This window comes from Delphinus delphis, chromosome 4 (assembly GCF_949987515.2).
Source record: "Delphinus delphis chromosome 4, mDelDel1.2, whole genome shotgun sequence".
Classification (NCBI taxonomy): Eukaryota; Metazoa; Chordata; class Mammalia; order Artiodactyla; family Delphinidae; genus Delphinus; species Delphinus delphis.
The window spans coordinates 12,242,967-12,263,984 of record NC_082686.1 but is presented as its reverse complement, the minus strand read 5'-3'; the positions used below and the strand labels follow the sequence as shown (position 1 = coordinate 12,263,984).

The 21,018-nt window shown below is 40.9% G+C and overlaps 1 protein-coding gene across 2 annotated transcripts in view; it reads right to left on the bottom strand.

Moving 5' to 3' along the window:
- The window catches only part of SYNJ1 (synaptojanin 1), an 86,540-nt gene extending 65,766 nt beyond the window's left edge, over positions 1 to 20,774 (bottom strand). For both annotated transcript variants that reach the window (XM_060010386.1, XM_060010387.1), the window contains exons 1-2: positions 20,668 to 20,774; positions 19,465 to 19,610 (exon numbers count right to left, since the gene is read on the bottom strand). In XM_060010386.1, the coding sequence (XP_059866369.1) occupies positions 19,465 to 19,610; positions 20,668 to 20,774 (253 nt within the window). The remainder of the gene's footprint in view (positions 1 to 19,464; positions 19,611 to 20,667) is intronic.
- Between the last annotated feature and the right edge of the window lie 244 nt (positions 20,775 to 21,018).

Here is a 21,018-nt window from a genome sequence, read left to right as displayed (position 1 = left end):
ACCAGTAAATTAACAGTTTTTCCCAAAGAATTAACAAGTTACTCCAGCCCCATCTATTCCCTAATCCATCCTCTCCTAAAGATCTGAAGTACTACCTTTAACAATATTTGTATGTTTTGGAGGTTGCTTTTGAATTTTCTTCTCTGTTCCACTGATCTGTTCACCTACTCTAATACCAGGAACACTCTCTGTTATGATATCCCCTATAGGACAACACCCAACTCCTTAACAAAGAGTCTTCCAGAATCTGGCCTCAACATACCCTTTCTGCTTCATTCTTCATAACTCTCCTCTCCTTCCCACCGCCTGCATCTTAGGCTCCAATCATATTAAACTATCACTATGGCCCAAGCATGGTCTTTTACATTTCTGCACCTTTGCACAGCGATCTGGCTTTCCGCCTGAAAGACTCTATACCCAACCTTTGCCTCTTGGCAAAATTCTATTCACCCTATAAAAACACAGGCACAAAATCACTTTCTGGAAACCTTTCTTTACTCCTCCAGGCACAGGTCTTTCACAGAGCTCCCTCTTCACGCTGCCCAAACATTTAAAATATACTCATTGCTTGTCCTTCTCATTAGCCAGCCTGCTCCTTGAAGGCAGGAATTCTGTCCTATTCATCCTTTCATCCCTAACACTTAGAACAGTGCTTGACGCACAAAAGGCTACTAACGTTTAAATAATGAAAGCTAATGGCAATACTTGACCACAGAGACTAGCAGGGGGGAAATCGTCATTCTGGCCTTTGTCTGGATTTATTTCTCCTGCTATGAAGTTAATGTTATCTGCTAATGAATATAACGCACAGAATAATTTCCCTAGAACAGGCTGTTGTGGTTATTCTATTCAGAAAAAACAAAACAAAACAAACAAAAAAACAAATCCTGAAGCTTTAAAGGAAAATGCCTAGTTCCTAGCAAATACACTTATTAAAAATTGAACACAGAACCAAAGAAACATAAACCACAGCTAGTAACTCAATGGACGAATACAAATACTACATTCTAAGGTCTACAAATCTGGAAAGGTATGAGCCTCTTTCTCATTCTATCCTTTCCCTTCCAGTTCTTTTCTTCTTTACTGCCTTCCCTTATCCACTCCCTACCCACAACCCACCAACTCACCTCTTAGCTGACTGGTTTACTCCTCATTTACCTCTTATCTCTTGCACTTACCCCTTTTCCCTTTCCCCATTCCTCTATGATCTGTACATGAACGATAGTATGTTATAAATTCTAATAAATTACATTCTGATACAGAATTATAGTACATTTTTAAAATTTATTTATTTATTTATGGCTGCGTTGGGTCTTCATTGCTGCACGCGGGCTTTTCTCTAGTTGAGGCAAGCGGGGTCTACTCTTTTATTTTTTTTGCGGTACGCAGGCCTCTCACTGCTGTGGCCTCTCCCGTTGCAGAGCACAGTCTCCGGACACGCAGGCTCAGCGGCCATGGCTCACAGGCCCAGCCACTCCGCGGCATGTGGGATCTTCCTGGACCGGGGCACGAACCTGTGTCCCCTGCAACGGCAGGCGGACTCTCAACCACTGTGCCACCAGGGAAGCCCGCGGGGTCTACTCTTCATTGCAGTGCATGGGCTTCTCATTGCGGTGGCTTCTCTTGTTGCGAAGCATGGGCTCTAGGCACACGGGCTTCAGTAGTTGTGGTCTGCAGCCTCAGCAGTTGTGGCTCGCGGGCTCTAGAGTACAGGCTCAGTAGTTGTGGCACATGGGCTTAGTTGCTCTGCGGCATGTGGGATCTTCCCAGACCAGGACTTGAACCCGTGTGTCCTGCATTGGCAGGCAGATTCTTAACCACTGTACCACCAAGGAAGTCCCTCTCTGTCGACATTTATTGCCAACAAAATGGCTATCTTCTCAGTCTACTGCTTTCCTAATATCCCATAGTACTCTGCATTAGAGCTCTTTTCCTTTGTTTTGAAGCTCTTCTCCAGGGTTCTACAGACCAGCTCACTTTCTCTGCCTGCCTCACCTCTTTTCAGACCATCTACTCTTATGCTTCTTCCTAGTTATCCCATTTCTGCCTTCGAATGAGCTGTGCTCTGCTAGCTGGCAGCACAGGCCTTACAAGACTGAAGGACTCAGTCACTCAATTAGCTGATACTGTCACAATTTTCTAGTATGTTCATTATTAGGGGTAGGTCTTTATCTTTATCAAACCACCCAGTATGAAGTTAAGGAGTGAGGAAGATTTCACCAAGCCACTGAAGTTACGGGGATTTGAACTTCATTCTGCATTCCTAGAGTTCCTATGATTATTACTGCACTATATATTTAGGAACAGTTACTCCTAACATTCAGTGACAAGGAACACAGCTAGAAAACATCACAACATAAATTTTAATATTTTATAAAGAAAAACAGGAACTTCTTCCCCTAAATACTGCCTTGTTAAGAGTACCACATGTACAAAAGCAAACCTTAGAGAGGCTTGCTATCTCTGATGACAGAAGGCATGGCTTCCAGGGCAAATACTATTCCAGAGTTTTACAGGTTACATGTTACATGCATTTCAAATACTATCACTGGTAGAATAATATAGACATTACTAGATGTATCTATCAGTTTAGCAGCAACCAGTTGGGTTCCAATACCAGCAGCTAGTAAGGGTTAAAAAGAAAATATATTTTTAATATTAAGTCATCACCTTCCCTTAGAAAAGAGAAAGTCATTTTATAACAAATTATCCTGCAACAAAATGTTCTCTCTCTAATAATGCATAATAATTACCTTTTCATTAACTGTGCTCCAAACATATGAATCTACCATGTCTTTCAGGCCCAAAGAAGACCCATCTATTAGACTGTCACCTGATACAAACATGCAGACAAATGTCATGTTGCCTGGTTATTTGTGCTCTTGTATTATATTCTGAGGCTCAAGAAACAGGACACATTTAAACACACAATTTAAACTAAAGTGCATATTCTTAGATAAAAGTATGCTAAAAGAAAAAAAAAAGATTCAAAGAATAGATGAGATTTCATCTTCCCTGCCAGGAATTTTTTTGGTTTCCCCTCAAAATATTAAATGAAAAATTTAAATGATTTTTTTAGAGTGACGAATATTATTTTAGCTGAGGTACTTGTATATTGTTTCTGTGATGATCACGACAGTAGCTAACTAGTTACTGGGCTAGGTATTTTTCATGTGTTATTCAATTTCCACAAGCACCCCATGAGCAGAATTGTGACTACTTCCACTTGACATGAGGAAACAGGCTTAGAGAGATTACTAAGTTGCTACTAACCTGTTTAAGCTTAAACAGAGTCAGAGAATGCAGCTTCATGAGGGAAGGGGCTTTGTCTAGCTCGCCGTCCTATCCCCGGTGACCTAGCTCAGTGCCTGGCACCCAGGAGGGGTTCAGTAATTTATGTTCAATGAACTGGTGAATGCAATTTCAGAGCCATATGAACGTTTATCTCTAGACACTTCCAATTTCATAAAAGAAAACCAAGTGTTTTCTTCTTAAATATTTTTATTTAAGGACTGCAGATGATTACCTATTTTTCCATTTACGCTTCAAAGGTTTGGGGTGGATGGAAGGAGGTCCTTTGCAGGCTGTGAGAGTCTAGGTAGAGTAAGAAGGGTGGCCCTGTTCATGGAGTTGAAGCCAGAGGTGGGGAAAGAAAGCATCCACTTGGGGGGAGGAGCAGCCGGGCAGGAGATGAAGTCTGAGTGAGGAGGGTGGTGTCCATCCAGAGACAGTAGGAGTGGCCTGGCACGGGATGAGAAGGCAGGGTGCACTGGAGGGAGCCCCAGGCAGGGTGCTGGAGCCCCACTGGGGTGAAGAAGGCAGCCACACGGTGGAGGAGGCTGCAGCGGCAACAGGAGAGTGGTTATGCACAGGGGAATGATCAAAGACCACAGGAGTAGGCTTCTCACTGTCAGAGAAGGGAATTGCAAACATGGAAAGAGAGAAAACTAGAAAGGACACTGCAGTGCTGATCAGAATTGGAGTTACCAGTATGAACTCACAGTTTTCTAGTGAGACAGACTGACACAGATATAAATGGGTGCGTATAACTATGTATGCATATCATATACACTTACATGTTCTCCTTAGCTCTAGCCATTGACAGGACCACAACCAGCAATACTCCAATAACAAACAGCACACCTAGCACCCAGACCTTGCCTTCTAATACCATTCTCCACTAAAAGGAACTAGGACTCCTCGGACAGCTAATTCCAGGGGAAGGGCAGGGACAAGATGAGCCTATAACATGTTTTTGCACCAGAAAGTAAGGGAGTGTTCAAAGAATGATGGTGGCATGTTACAAAAATGCGGAAGCTGGCTTAAAGGGGCTTCTTTTACTCGTGAAATCTGGGACAATTTGAGCATCAAAATAAATTATAAGAGTAACAGATTACAACCCACTGAATAAACCCATAAACTGAAAGTTTGAAGAGCAATGGGACCATACATAATCTCAAAGTACCTCACCTCCAAACACTTATTAATTATAAAGGAAAAAAGAGCCAGCCAGAGACACCTGGCAGACACCACCTTAACCCAAGTAATCCAAGTGAACACCAACAGTAATGGGACAAGTCAAGATTGTGTCAACTAACAGGATACAATGAAAAGAACGCAGCAGCACTTCTGTAATATTCCTGCCAAGACAACCTCAATCTGAGCACGAGGAACCATAAGACAAACCCAGAGTGAGGGACATTCTACAAAACAATGAAGATGGCCTTCATCTTCAAAAGTTTTATGGTCATAAAGGTCAAAGACTGAGAAACTTTTCCGCATTTAAGGAGACTAAAGAGACATGATAACTAAATAAAATGCACAAAATTCAACTGGATCTTTTTTGCTACGAAAGACATTGTTGGGACAATTGATGAACTTAAATGGAGTCTGAGGATTAGACAGCAGTAAGGTACCAATGTTAATTTTTTGATGATTATATTGTAGTTATGTAGGTGAATACCTTTCTAGGAAATATGTAATAAAGTATTTGGGGGTGACAGGGTAACTTGTTGGCAACTTAGTAGTCTTAAATAGTTCAGAAAAAAAAAGTTCTTTTGTACTGAACTTCAACTTTTCCATATATTTGAAATTATTTAAAAATTAAAAAAATTTTTCTTAATGTAGCCAGTAAGAATAACTTTGAAAATACATGTGCATATGCCTAAGTTATGAAGCTTTTTTCTCTAAATGGCATGAAGATAAACTCTTATAATACCATTTTATTCCCTCCCCATATGTATTTTTTTAATTGGGGGAAAAAGATTCCCTTCTTTTATGAAACTCCATGAAATCCAGAGAAATATATGATTAGGAGGGATCTAATTAAATTATTATCCCATTTCTCTGGTAACTTAATTCTAGAAAATAATTTGAGATTCCTCCACTGTAAAAAGATTACTTAAAATAAGAAAGCCATGGGGGAAAAAAAAAAAAAAAAGAAAGCCATGGGACTTCCCTGGTGGCACAGTGGTTAAGAATCCACCTGCCAATGCAGGGACACAGGTTCGAGTCCTGGTCTGGGATGATCCCACATGCCGTGGAGCAACTAAGCCCGTGCGCCACGACTGAGCCTGCGCTCTAGAGCCCGCGAGCCACAACTACTGAAGCCCAGGCGCCTAGAGCCTGTGCTCCACAACAAAGACAAGCCACCACAATGAGAAGCCAAGGCACCGCAATGAAGAGAAGCCCCGCCCCCCCCCACCGCAACTAGAGAAAGCCTGCGTGCAGTAACCAAGACCCAAGGCAGCCAAAAATAAATAATTTAAAAAAAGAAAGAAAGCCATAACACTTTTAATGTGTATAACCTTTAGATAAAACACAGCATTTGTAACGACTTTACTCAATCCATCCCCATCTTTCTTCTTCCCTTAACACTCTCCCCTTGCATCCCAGGCCTTAGCCAAAATGAGTGACGTGTGCCCCTCCTACAGGCTCCATGTTCTTTCCCCTCCCTCCCCTCTTTCGCTGTTCACCACGTTCTTTCCATCCCGAACACTTGTTAGCCATCTTTGTGTTTCCAAATATTACCCATCTTTCAATACCTAACAAAAAATGCCGCTTTCTTCCTGAAGTTTCCTCTGATTACTCTGGCTGGAAGGAAATCTTTCTTCTCTTTACTTTATGCCACAGACACTCGTCTACTAGTAGCAATAGAAACTAAGTCTTATTTCTTTATATCTCAACACGATGCCCACCTAACACAGTGACTCTAAACACTGCAGCTATTGATTAAGTATTCATCTAACAGACAAAAATAAATTGAGAGATTTTGGCACAAAAGGGAATGTTTCGTAAGTTTTAAAATAATACATAAGGGGAATTCCCTGGCAATCCAGTGGTTAGGACTCTGTGCTTTCACTGCAGGGGGCCTGGGTTCAATCCCTGGTTCAGGAACTAAGATCTCACAAGCCGCGCAGCACAGCCAAAAATAGTAGTAATAATAATTTTTTTTTTAAATAAAAAAAATTGGGGCTTCCCTGGTGGCGCAGTGGTTGGGAGTCCGCCTGCCGATGCAGGGGACGCGGGTGCATGCCCCGGTCCGGGAGGATCCCACGTGCCGCGGAGTGGCTGGGCCCGTGAGCCATGGCCGCTGGGCCTGCGTGTCCGGAGCCTGTGCTCCGCAACGGAAGAGGCCACAACAGTGAGAGGCCCGCGTACCGAAAAAAAAATAAATAAAAAATTTTTTAAAAAATTAAAAATTTTAAAAAACCTTAAAAATAAATAAATAAATAATGCATAAAAAGATAAACATTTTATCTTACTATTGACAGCATTTGAATGCCTTCATTATTGAAGTTTAACAGCTCCTCACAGTGACGTCATGTCTGTCCTGGGGTGTGAAGGTGAGGATGGGAAAATGGGCACTGTTAAATGACTGCTAACAAGGGTGTAAGCTGTGGAGTGTATAAAATGGCAGGGGGTGTGGAGAGCTCAGAGGAAACAACGAGCAGAAATGAAAGTTCAGGAAACGTGGTGATACGGAAGTTCAGGCTACTCACTCTCTTGTTAGTGCTGTCTTTCAATGTTATCTACTACGCTTTCCATGAGGGCAACAGACTGCTTTTTGAAAGAGAAGTGGGTTTTTTTCCTCCTTTTCATGTTGTTATTAAACAAACGAAACGCTAGGAAAAACAAACCTTTCTTTTTACAAGTGACTGATTTCTAACCACGGGTAGGTAGGAATAGCCAAGAAGCCCATTGTTTTAGGAGTCATTCTGAGCCGATCAAGATCTTGTGCAGTTCAGCTGAGGTAAGGAGGGCCACATGTCTTCAGCTCATTTGTTAAGCCCGGAAGGTAAGACAGAGCCTGGCTTCTGAAGTTACTGCTGTGACACCTCAGGCAACAACAGTAACTAACCTCCTCCTTATTTTCCTTATTTTAACTGGAAAAACTTTTCTTCTCATGTCACATTCAACACTATCTTTCATTCGTGCTTTAAATCTTAGTCATCAATCTAGTGCAAATGTGCATTTCCTGAGAACACAGAGCTATCTTAAGCATAAATTTATAATTATAGCTATATTTTTAACATATTCTCACATCATTAGAACTGATCATCTGAAGGGCCTCTGAATCTACTCCTAGTGAATATATGAATATGAATCAGGTCACAGAAAAGAATTTAAAGCAAAATAAAATATGTGCCATAAACATTTATTCTCAAAAAATATTTATGGATGAAATTAAATGATGTCCAGGGTTTACTTCAAAATAAACAGTGGTGGCGGGGGTGGGGGGGCAATAGCAGATAAGGGATATAGATAAACACAAGCGTCTGTGATTGGACTTCCCTGGTGGCGCAGTGGTTAAGAATCCGCCTGTCAATGCAGGGGACACGGGTTCGAGCCCTGGTCCAGGAAGATCCCACAGGCCGAGGAGCAACTAAGCCCGTGTGCCACAACTACTGAGTCTGCGCTCTAGAGCCTGCAAGCCACAACTACTGAGCCCGCACGCCACAACTACTGAAGCCTGCGCACCTAGAGCCCGTGCTCTTCAGCAAGAGAAGCCACCGCAATGAGAAGCCCACGCACCGCAACGAAGGGTAGCCCCTGCTCACCGCAACTAGAGAAAGCCTGTGCGCAGCAATGAAGACCCAACACAGACATAAATAAATAAATATATTTTTAAAAGTGTCTGTGATAATCGCTGAGGCTGGCTGGCAGATACATGGGAATCAATGACACTATTCTCTCTTTTTTGATGTCTGTTTGATATTTCCCCAGATAAAATTTATTCTGACAACATCCTTTGGTATCCTGGATAAATTCAGAGAGGAGAGAATACAAGATAACCTGGCCAGTCAGTGGAAGAGGACAGGCTACTGGGATTCTAAGTGATCCGAGAGGTATTTTCCTCCAAGTAGGCAAAAGTTCAATGGGCACTAGGACTTTTATAAACTTGAAAGGGAGCAATAAGTTCTACAGCCTTGAGAATGGCCCCATGGCCTGCTCTTCCCAAGTCTATCATATATTCATCAAATAACAGATATATAACAAATTGGGAAAGAAGCAGACTCGGCAATTATAGAATGGGGAGCCCAGGAAGGGTAAATATTGCTAATACTCTGTCACAAATGTTTTCCTTACATTCATCCTAAATAAATTAGCTTTCATATCCTCCTGTCAAACTTGTAGCTGGAAAATCATAAGCTTACCTTTACCTGTCATCACAGAAGTAGTTAAGAAGTCTTTAAAACTACGTAAAGCCACAAGCTAGTGATATCCCACAACTTAATACAGACAACTTATTCATTATTTTAGCTCTGTGCCTGTTTCAGAGTTGTTTAACTGAACAAACTGATGACTGAAGGCAGGCCTAATCTACGTCTCCTATTTAAACTACAGGAAAGTAATGAAAATAGAAGGTATGGAGATTATCTGTTTATAGACTACAGAAAACACTCAGAGTATAAATATATCAATTGTTCTCTATCAAAATTTAACACACCTATTGTTCTCTATCACATTACTCAACACCTTTTTTTGCTGGACTGGCTTATTTTATAGCACTCTGTCATATGACACAGCTGGCATTACTCAGCATTGTTGGTGTTACACCCGCCCTTCTCAAATGAGAAGTTAAGGCAATTAAGAAACATAAGATCAGGCTACAGAAATTCAGATGAAAACATAATCATATACCTATGTCTTGATTTTCATGAGTTGTGTCTCTAAAATACAGGCTTATTAAACATAGGATAATTGCAACACGATGGTCACATCTGCCTTGCTAACTCTACCATCTGAATGGAAAGAAATAAAATTAACTTATTATCTCAGACATTCAGATAAATAAAAAGTCATTTCTCTAAAAACCTAAATGGTATTTTGAAGATTAAATTTAAATGTAGATTTCTCTAACTTCTGATGAATTAACAATATTTCAAACTAAATAATTACGCTACCCACTGAAGGTCCTGCCATCCAAGGTCAACATTCTGCTGTGGCTCAAACCTTCCAGGTGGGAACAGACTGTCTTTCCTTAGCTGATGATACAGAAGACCAAGCTGAAGAAAGCCAGTAAGAATATGAAAACAAGTTAGCTGAAGAAAGCCAGTAAGAATATGATTACAAGTTAGCACAACCTTCCTAGAAACACAATTTGCCTGTGGTTGCATGCACCGCAGTTTGTGGCTGACTTATTTGCATGCAGGTACCGCTCTGGTGTAGAAGCAGAGAGCCTCTAGTCAGAGGATCCTTGAGATCGTGCAGTCCAAGCTACTCATTTTCAGAAGAAAAAGACTAGAGGTTAGGTGATTCGTCCAAGATCATATAACCAGCTGGTGGTAAAGACTCCTTCCATTTCATCACACATAAAGAGAAAATTATTTTAAAGGAAAAAGGTTTTCTTTGTATCAGTAAATAACTAAAATTCCAGCTGAAAGATACTCAGCTATCCAAATTAGTGTTCTATATAAACTGCACATCCCAATCTTGGCAACATTTCAAAATAAAAATAACCTTTCACTCATTTGTGCAACAAGTATTTACTGAATGCCTACCATATACCAGGATCCTGGCAAAGTTCTAGGAATAAAAAAAAGTCGGTGCCCCAATACCTTCCACTGGGAAGACAGGCATTATATAATCATACACCTGCAAAATTATGAATTATACTAAGTACAGTGATGGAGTTCCAACAGACTGCAACAGGAGGACCTAATCTAAAATTGTTTGTGGGGTACTGCGGTGGTTAGAATAGGCCTGCCTGCCTGCAGAAGTGACCTGTAAGTTGAAACCTGAAGAATAAACAGGAAGTTAGCCAAATTAAGAGTGCAGGTAAAAGTGTTCCAGACAACATCCACATGCCCTACGACCAGAAATTCCATTCCTAAGAAAATATCCAACAGAAATATGTATGTGTGTGCACCAAAAGACATGTAAAAAGATGTTCATACTAGTGTCATTTATAATAGGAAAAATTGTAAAGAAAGCAAATGTCAACAGAATAGTGGAATATTCATACAGTGGAATACTACATAGCAATGAAAATGAATAAACTACTGCTATACGCTACAACATGCATGATCTCCCATATTTAACACTGAATGAAAGAAGCTGGGCACAACAGGATACATATTGAATGATTCCATTTATGTTAAGTTGAAAACCAGATAAAACTAATCTATGAGGTAAGAAGTCAGGACAGTGATTATCTTTGCAGATCATGATGGAGATAATTGGAAAGGAACATGAGAGAATCTTCTGGAGAGCCAGCAATAATGTTCTATTCTCGACCTGGTAGTGGTAACATGAATATGTTCACTCTGTGATAAGTCAAGTCGAACATTTATCGTTTATATACTTTTCCACGTGTGCAAACAAGTTTATCTTTAAAAATAAAATCCTGAGCAGAAGGAACAGCTTTTGTGAAGACCCTGAGACCAGAGAGAATTTGATACATTCAGAACTAAAAAAAAAGGGCCAATGTGGCTGGAACACAGAAACCAACAGACAGTACAGTGTAAGACTGAAGAGGGAGATGGACTCGATTTTACTGCAGGTCATTTTAAAGAGTTTGGATTTTAAGTTCAGTGACCAACCCCTGAAGGGTATTAAGCAGGGGAATAATAAGATCTAAACTGTGTATTTAAGAACACTGAAGAGTGGGTAGGGGGAGTGGAAGCAGCGAGACCATTTAAGGAGGCTATTATAATGGTCCATGAAAGAGACTGCAGTGGCTTGACTGGTGTAGAACCAGCTGAAATGGTGAACTGCGTGGATTCTCAATGAAATTAGGAGGTTGAGTTGACTGTACTTGGTAATGGAGTGAATGTGTGAAATGAGAGAGAAGGAGGTGTAGAGGGTGATTCTTAAGTTCTGGTTTAAGCAGCTAGGTGGATGGAAAGCAATCCCCTGAGATAAGGAAGACTGAAGGCGAGCAGATTTGAAGGAATGCAGTGGTCAAGGTGACCATCGACCCAGTACCTGTGCCCACCCTCCCTTACTATGTAGCCATGGTACAGGTGGGGTTTTATGGGAACTCAAACAATCATAGAAATTTCTACCTTCTTTTGCCAATCATCTGCCCAACCCAAGTAGCACCTGATATCCCTGTAGCCACAGTAGTTGGTTCAGGAATGGACATAAAACTCAAACAAGGGGGAGCGCATTTTCATTTTGTAGGTTCTAATCCATTTTCTCAGTTTGAAAAAAAATTGGATCTCAGCTGTGCCATCCAAAATAAATAATTATTCTACCCAGCTCTGTATCAGTCCCACACAGCTTTGCAACATCTACAAATCTGATAACGACCTTTCTACCCCATTCTCCAAGAAAATAATCAAATTGTGAAACAAGATAGGCCAAAGTCACATCCCCAACGTTGACCAAGACAGACCACTAACGAGCACTAATGTACAACCAGCTAGGAATTTACTTAATAATAAGATTCAGGACTTCCCTGATGGTCCAGTGGTTAAGACTCCGTGCTCCCAATGCAGGGGTCCTGGGTTCAATCCCTGGTCAGGGAACTAGATCCCACATGCATGCCACAACTGAAAGAGCCGCATGCCGCAAAGAAGAGCCCGTGTGCCGCAACTAAGGCCCAGCACAGCCAAATAAATGAATAAAATATATTTTTTTAATTTAAAAAATAAAATAAATAACAAATAATAAGATTCATCCTGCCTATACTTCGAACATGGTCCACAGGATAGTAAAAGGCTGTTTATCTACCTTTCAGTAAGGTATTCAACAGACAACAGCAATCCTACGGTCGACTAGTGAACAAAATGAAACATAACCCATAATAAATATTTATTGCGAAGACCTAGTTTATATAAGCAAAGAAACTTTATAAAGTTACGTAAGAAGACTATAATAAAAGGGAAGAAGAGAGTATTTTAATAACATTCAATATGTTTTAGTTAATAATTTAATAAGAAGTATTTTTATTTTTTCTTTTAACTAAGTTATCTTAAAATCATCCAGGAGTATAAAGAGCGCATAAATTCTTTCAGCCTGAACTGAGGGAGTAATTAAATAGGTGTCCAGTTGACCACGAAGAGTTAATGCATATCTCCAAATGCCAAATGTACTCACAGTAATTTGATTAGTTCATTAGCTATGAAATGCACTCCAATGTGAATGCATTGCTTATATTGTGTAACATTACAGAGGAATAATGATGGCTTTCACTTGCAAAATCTATTTTAGTGGAAAAAGATAAACACAAATTCTTATTAACAACCATTAAAAAACTCAAGCAAATTTAAACTGTCACCAGTAAAAACATGATATGCAATTTTTAAATATATACCTCCTTTTGGCACTCTGCTTACAAGACTAACCCCAATTGCACTAATCTATTCCACTCTTTCTACCTCTTTCAAGCTTAGAGTTAAAACATAACTAAGTAACAAAATGTCACTGATTCAGACTTTACAACCTCAAAATTTCTGAATGCACTGGCGCTAGATGCAAAGAAAAGCAATACTATTTAAATTGCTACTCATATAACTGGCTCATTTTTTTTAGCTTCGGAACATCTGAAAGTCTTTACATCATCTTTGTGACTGGGTACAGAATTCTAGGTGGACAGTTTCAGGGCTGTTTTGTTTGTTTGTTTGTTTGTTTTTCCATTTCAGTACATTAAAGATCTAGCTCTATGTAAAATAAAAATAAAAAAATAAAGATCTAGCTCTTTCTCATCTGGCTTGGACTGTTTCTGAAGAAGTCCATCATGATTTGTATCTTCCTTCTTCTACATGTATATCTTTTTTTTTTTTCTTTCCTGGGCTGTTTTTAGGATTTTTCTCTGCGTCACCGTTTTAAGCAATTTGATCACATATTTGGGTGTAGTTCTTTCTCTTCATGGTTCTTCTGCTTGGGGTTCATTTAGCTTCTTGGATCCATGGATTTATAGTTTTCATCAATTCTGGAAACTTGTCAGCCATTATTTCTTCAAATATTTTCCTGCTCCACCCCCTTCCTTCTAGGATTCCAACTGCACATACATATGGGGCCACTTGAAGTTGTCCCACAGCCCTCTGATGCTCTGTTCATCTATTTTAGTCTGCTTTTCTGTGCTTCATTTTGGGTTGTTTCTATTATTTTGTCTTCAAATTTGCCACTCATTTATCCTGCAGAGTCTAATCTATTAATCCCCATCAGTGTATTTTTTTCATTTCAGACATTGTTTTTTTTCAATTCTGGAAGTTTGATTTGGGCCTTTACATTTTTCATGTCTCTTCTTAACATGCTCATTCTTTCCTGTGTTCCTGAACATATGGACTATATTTATAATAGCTGTTTTAATGTTCTTATTAATTTGAGCATCTGTTTTACAGATTGACTTTTCTCCTCATTACAGGGTATATCTTCCTGCTTCTTTTCATGCATGGTAATTTTTAATTGAATGCCAGACATTGTGAAATTGACAGGGTTGAATGCTGGATACATGTATATACATTTTGTATTCCTATAAACAGTCTTAATCTTTATTCTGGGATACAGTTGCGTTATTTGGAAATTATCTGGAAACAGTTTGACCCCTTTGGGTCTTGCTTTGAAGCTCTGTCAGGCAGGACCAGAGCAGCATGTGGTCTAGAGCTACTTGGCTCCACTACTGAAGTAATATACCCTTCTCTGAGTGCTCAACCCAATCCCCCAAGAATTACCAGTTTTCTCCATTCTGGCTGTTTGGAGCATGAACTATTCCCAGCCCTGAGCTCCAGGAATTTTTCTGCCTGCTCCTCTTCGGTGGTTCTTTCCTGCCTTGATAGCTTCCTCATACACTGGCACCAATCAGAACTCAGCTGATGTCTCAAGTGTAATCCGCTACACATCTCAGGAGCTCTGTGCAGTTATTCCTTTCCTGGTACTTAGTCCTGAGAATTCTAGATGCTCGCGTTTCGCCGAAGCCCCTACTCTATCTCCTCAACTCAGGGAGACTGCCAGGCTTTGTCTGGGTTCACCCTGCTGCTGCTGTAGCCTGGAAGCTCTCAAGGCAGCGACTGCAAGGCTCCCCTCATTTGTTTCCCTTCTCTTAGGGATCAGTGTCTTGTGCTGCCTATTGTTCAAGAGCTGAAAATTGTTTCACATTTTTTTGTTCTTTTGTTGTTGTTGTTATTTAAGGTGGGAGGGCAAATACAGATCCTGTTACACCATCATGCTCAGAAGCAAGTATCCTGCTACATTCTTGGCCTAGTTATATTTTAAGGACATTTTAGAACATCTGAGAGACCTGAAATCATATAATAAGAAGTCACATAACAAGGCTTTACTGTTCAGTGAGAGAGAAATTTTTTGCCTTCATTTTTATTTCCTCATAGCACACTTAAGTGGTAAAGAAATGAAGGCACTTAGGAACGACTACTGGCCCTATGTTAGCAGGCTAATCCTGCTGCCCAGGATAGAGAAGTAAGGTTGATTTTTTTTAAGTGTTGATATTTAAGTTGCTATTTATTTTCTTTTCTATTAAATATGAACATTCCAAAAATTATTTACAAAAAGAAAATGAATTTTTGCAACCCTAACATAAAGTGATATATAACAAGTCTAAATTTCATTTTTCTGCACAGAAAAAGTCAACTATAAAAAAGGCACTTCTGGGCTTCCCTGGTGGCGCAGTGGTTGAGAGTCCGCCTGCCGATGCAGGGGACACGGGTTCGTGCCCCGGTCCGGGAAGATCCCACGTGCCGCGGAGCGGCTGGGCCCGTGAGCCACGGCTGCTGAGCCTGCGCGTCCGGAGCCTGTGCTCCGCAACAGGAGAGGCCACAACAGTGAGAGGCCCGTGCACCGCGATGAAGAGTGGCCCCTGCTTGCCACAACTGGAGAAAGCCCTCGCGCAGAAACGAAGACCCAACGCAGCCAAAAATAAATAAATTTTTTAAAAAAATTAGTTTCCAAGAAGAAGGGTGTAGTGTTACAACTTGCTGACCATCACTCTTGTGCTTATGCTGGTTCAGACGCAGTATACCAGTCACAGAGAGTCCACTTGCTACACTGAGTCACTGCTCCACAGACATCAAATTTTTGGTTCAACTGAACATTTTTCTGGACTAGTAATTTTCAAAAATGAGTAACACTGAAAATGGGCATGTGACTAAAAATAATATTAACTATTATCTAAGAACGTTTCAGAAGGTTTTTTTAATTTTTATTTTGTTATTATTATTTTTTTCACTTTTGGCCGTGCCTTGAGGCATATGGGATCTTAGTTCCCCAACCAGGGATCAAACCCGTGCCCCATGCAGTGGAAGTGTGGAGTCTTAACCACTGGACTGCCAGGGAAGTCCAAAGGTTTCTTTAAATAAATAAATGCAATGAAAGAAATCAATAAAATTATATTCCATCTCAAGAAAAGTAATTTTAAAACAAACTGTTAACAGTACTTATGGTAGTTATGAAGAACATTCATCACACACATTTTAATTGGCATTTCAGAAAAACCTTAATGATGTGGTTAATAGTTATTTCCAAGAGAATTTTTCAGTAACAAATCCAAACAATGTGTAACATATGTGTTTCACATCAGCAGTTCGGTCAAACAGCAATTCTTTAGAAGACAGAAAATAAATTTTATATGAAAAGGTACCACACTTTCAAACACAGAATACTGCACTACAAACATAGAATACTATAATCTACATTAGGTTAGTCTTCCCCCCATGCCATTTATTTAATAATCATTTATTCTGCAATATGAGTAAGACACTGAACTAAGCACTAGGGATACAAAGATTACTGAGACCCGGGCCTTTTCCTCAAGGAGTGAAGCATCCAGATGCAGAAACCTGAACACAGTTCCAGGTTCTGTGAAAAGCACTAGACTAAAAGCGCTATGGGAACATCAGCACTTGGTTCAGGCTGAGGGTTTCAAGGAAACTCATTACAGACCCCACAGTAGACAGTAACAGCACTGAAATTCTGGAAACATGGTTATTTTGGATAGCGTCTGCGAGCCAAAAAAGTTATGCCATAATCTATCATAGAAAGGCCTATATAAACCATGCTCAGAAATGGTCATCCCAATCTAATTATACCAGAATCTCTGGGGGGCTGGAGCCCAGGCATCAGTATTTGTAAAAACCTTCCCAGGGAATTATAATGTGCACACAGGGCTGAAAATCACTGATTCATTGATTGATTAAGTCATAGCATCATGACTGATTTAACATCTTTATCAACATTAAGACAGAATTCTAAGGCTTGATTAATTAGTGGATACTTGGGTCCTAAGAGGACCCATGAGCTGAGTTTATTTTCACTCGCACCCTATTTTTTAATATGTGCTAATAGGAAAAATGACATTTCATATTGGTTATCTCATGACACTTCTGGCCTAAGCCAAGAAAATTAAGTGACTGTCAGTCCTTAACGATATGTATTGCCTAAGCTGTCTAATTGTTTAAACGTTAAACCCAGGCAACTGAAGTCTGTAGAAGTCACAAACTTTGGGTACGTGAAACTGAGTCCTGCTAGGGTCACTCTCACCATGTACGTTCAAGAAAAACACCTGCATACAAGCATGTAGAGAACAACAAAAGCAGCATATAAAAAGCATTCATCTTGTGATACAGACTAAGTTCCACAAAATGAAGGGAAGGAAGAGACAAGAGTGAGCTGGAGGGGCAGATTCTCATTAAGGAAGAAGACTCAAGCTGGAACTGACAGGCTTCGACTGGAAAGGCAGAAAAAAGCATTCTAGCAGTCTTGGAGGAAGAGGGACAGCATGATGATGGTTGGAAAAAGCACGCTACTTTGGGAGAGCACTGAGGAAACACCAGTCTCCCTTAAAGGAGATCAACACTGAACCAACAGGGTGGCACCAAATGATGGCAGGCCTTGATTGACAGGCTGAGGAGTCTGAACTTAATCTTATTGAAAAATAGGGTTACATTTGGGTTTAATATCAAAAATGATTTTAGGAGATTCTTCTGGTAGATTAATATGCAAGATGCATCGAAATTCAAAGGTCTGAGATTGGTGAAGATAAACAGAACATCTCAGTATTTTACAAGCACAGCCCCCTGAATACAACAGGCACTGACAAAATGTGAAGGTTTTAAAAATGAACATTCTACAGCACAATACACACCTTGGTATCATTCTGACCTGAATGTCAAATTAATTTTACACGTCAAATAAGTTATAAAAAGGTCTGTTAGCTCTTAAATATTAATGTTTTAAATATGAAAGTTTACAGTAGAAAAGCTACTGACATAGAAAAGCTAATTAGTAGAAAAGCTAATGACATACCCAAGAGATTATATATCCATTTATGCTAGCTTTACGGAGAGAGGCAACATTCACAGTTTTTTTCTCCTGAAAAGAATTACTTATATAGTCTAAATCTAATGAAAATAAAAAGAGTTAATAAATAGTTAAGACAATGTTTTTAAGATTCTTTTCCTTAAAATGAATGTTAATGCCAAAAGAATGGTTTGGGAAGTTGTTTTGTTTTGTTTTGTTTTTTTAAACCATTATTTGGCATAAAAGAGAGGACTGCTGGAGGTTTGGAAGTAGGATTATCCTTAAGCTTCCTGACCTTGGAGTAAAGTATAGCAATAACCCTAATAACTATAGGTAATACAAACTTTGTAGCTGAAAATTTGACTTCCCATTATTACCAGTAATCACAATTAGAGAAACATTTAGAATTTAGACAAATTAGGAAATCACCAAAACACACAAGCAGCTGAAAAGGGTTTCACATGCTGAAACAAACCTTTTTCCCCCACAGATAGTTTTATCTAGATAGAATTCATCAGTATAAGAATAATATTTGTAGTATGAAGAAACATGCTTTGCAAAATTAATATTGTAGCAAGTAATATTTTAGTTGATTTAAGCATAAATAACAATGTATCAGTAAATGAATTAAGTCTGACTGAATATAACCCATATTACTAACACTTGTTTCTTAGAACACATATAGTCTCTTCCTGTTCACTCAAACCATGTTACCACATGTACCAAAAAATACATATTTCTTATACATTGTTCTCTGCTTAAGACTTTTCATTATGTCACTATCCTTTTCCCCAATCAGCATAAAATTTTGCTATTTCAGAGAATTAAGATCAATCAGGTTTAACTGATATTAATATTCTGTACGTTAGTATTCTGTATGCAGAGATTAGGGTCTCCTGCCCTTCACTACTGAATATGGAGAAAGTTTAACAGTTCAAAATATTTAGGGGCTTACAGTTGTAAGTATGCCTTTCAAATGGTATTTTTAATTTTTAAAAATATGACCAATAACTAAACTGATCCTACATAGCAAAAGCATAATATAGAACAAGTCGTTACCACTAGAGAGCCTCTGACAACACAGTCACATTTGAAATAATCCTAAATTGAGGTTACCAGACGAAATCTTATATTACCAAGTGTAATGTTCAAATTAATCTTTTTCGTTTTAATTTCATCCATCGGCCCACAAAATAACCCAAGCCTTACTAATCTACTATTTTTCTTGTGGTGCAGTAGTCCTTTTCTTTAAAATAAACTATCAAAGTAGTTTCTTAAACAATATGAAATCAATCACCTACCTTACATGAAATTTTGAAGGTTGTTTACAATCCTCTTAATGAAAATGTAAGTAAGCACCTCACCATAAAATCCTCCAACAATATTAAATAAATACTTATAGTCCATTACTACAACTGACATATAAGAAATGCTGTTCATTACAGCCAAAATGTCAAGCAAGCCATCTTACAGGTTTATGTGATATGCTATACACTGCAACGATAATTTTTTGGAAAGAAAGATTTACTTTGAGAAGCAGCAGAAGAACCCAAGAAAGCAAAAATCTGTACCAAAACCTGCATCTTCCCCAGCCCCAACAAAAACCTGCAGTGGGGGAAGAAAAGAAAATAAAAGTTTTAAAGAAAATAAGGTCTGGTTAAAAGGAAATAAAAGCATATCAGAGTCTTCTTTAAAAAATGGTTGAAGCTGAATTATTTCAAGCAAAACAGACCCTGATCAGCTGGGCTGTGAGAGATGACTTACAGAGCACAGCTACAGCCCCAGACTCGAACATGAGACATTCTTCCTTATGCCTAGTTTCCACTATGAGGCTGAAAGGTGGAGGATCCAATTTGTGATAGATCCGAAATCCTTTGCTGAACGCCATTCTCCTTTCTTCCGAGGCAGCCCTGTGAAAACCAAGCAAAGCAAAGCAAATGAAGCTAATGTTTCCTTCTGCAGCAAAGGACTGCAAGGCATCCAGAAGTCCCTCCCTGCCAGGTTCTGATGGGGGGGTGGGGTGGTAAAAAAAAAAGGGGGGGAGCTTGGGGAGAGAATGGTTGATTCCAAAAGATAAGTCGTCACTTAATTTTACCGAAAAGCAAGAGGAAAAGCTGCCAATTCTCACAGCAAGGCAAGGCAGGGTTTTATCACTCCAAGTCCATGAACGGTTTGGTGAAGATGAGTTTCCCCTTTACTTAATGTTTACCAAAAGGAAACATTTTGAGCGTATTTCGCTCGGAGTTGTTTATCAGCTTCCTGCTTCAGAATTTGTCAACTACGTTGAAAGGGAAACGATTCGGAAACTTCAAGCCGATCCTCTGCGGGGCAAGAAGAGGTAGGTGCGAAGGAAGGTTAACAAGGCTGATTCAAAGCGCCTTAGGGGGCGAGATAAGAGGAAAGGATTATCCGACACAACGGGCTCTCCCGGGGGCGGCGGTGAAGGGCAAGAGCAGCGGTACGGGCTACCGCCGCCTCCAGCCCAGCGCCAGGGCACCGCCGGCTGAGGGGTCCGCAGGCAGCAGCCAGTGGATATGAATGGCCACCCGGGAAGAGTCACGAGTCGGGACACGGACCGGACCGAGGCTCCTCGGGGTTTCCCGACAGTCGACCGCCCGGAGAGCGGCTCCTTCCCAGGGGGACATAAGTGCGGAGCAGCCCGATCCCTCCATTATACGCCAGAAGAGATGACCAGGCGCCCAAACTGACTCGGTGCCTTCACCGCGGGCAGGCTGACAGCCGCTGTCACCTCTGCTCCCCGCCCGACGCGGCGCCCCGCACAACCGGTGGTCTCCCAACCACCCCGCCTGCCCTCCAGTACCTGGCTGCCCGCGGTCGCCGCTCACCGCTCCCGCCCAGGCTGCGGAGGTGGAGACTGCTTCAGGAAGCGCCGGCCTGCGCGCCCCGCAGCCGGTGCGTCTGGCCGCTGCCGCTCCCCGCCCCCCCCCCACCAGCCGGCCGGCTCACCTCTTCCTCCGGCTCCTCCTCCTCCTTCTTCCGCAGCCGCCGCCGCCGCCGCCGCCACAGCCGCCCGAAGCGTCACTTCCGCTCCAGCAGGCCCATCTCTTCCGCATGGCGCAGCGGCCGGGGGAGGAAGGCCCGCCCCTCGCGGGGAAGGGCGGGACGTCGGGGGGAGGTCCCGCCCCCTCTGGGCTTCCCGGCTGGCCAGGTAACAGTGAGCTGCCAGCCGCCTCCACGCGCAGCGACCTTCTCCTCGGGCGGCGTGTTCCCCAAGCTGCAGCTGCAGGTCCCACCGCTGAGGATGCTGGGAGAGGGAGGATGCGGCCTCCCCGGGCCCCTCAAGTGGGCTTTTCAGAG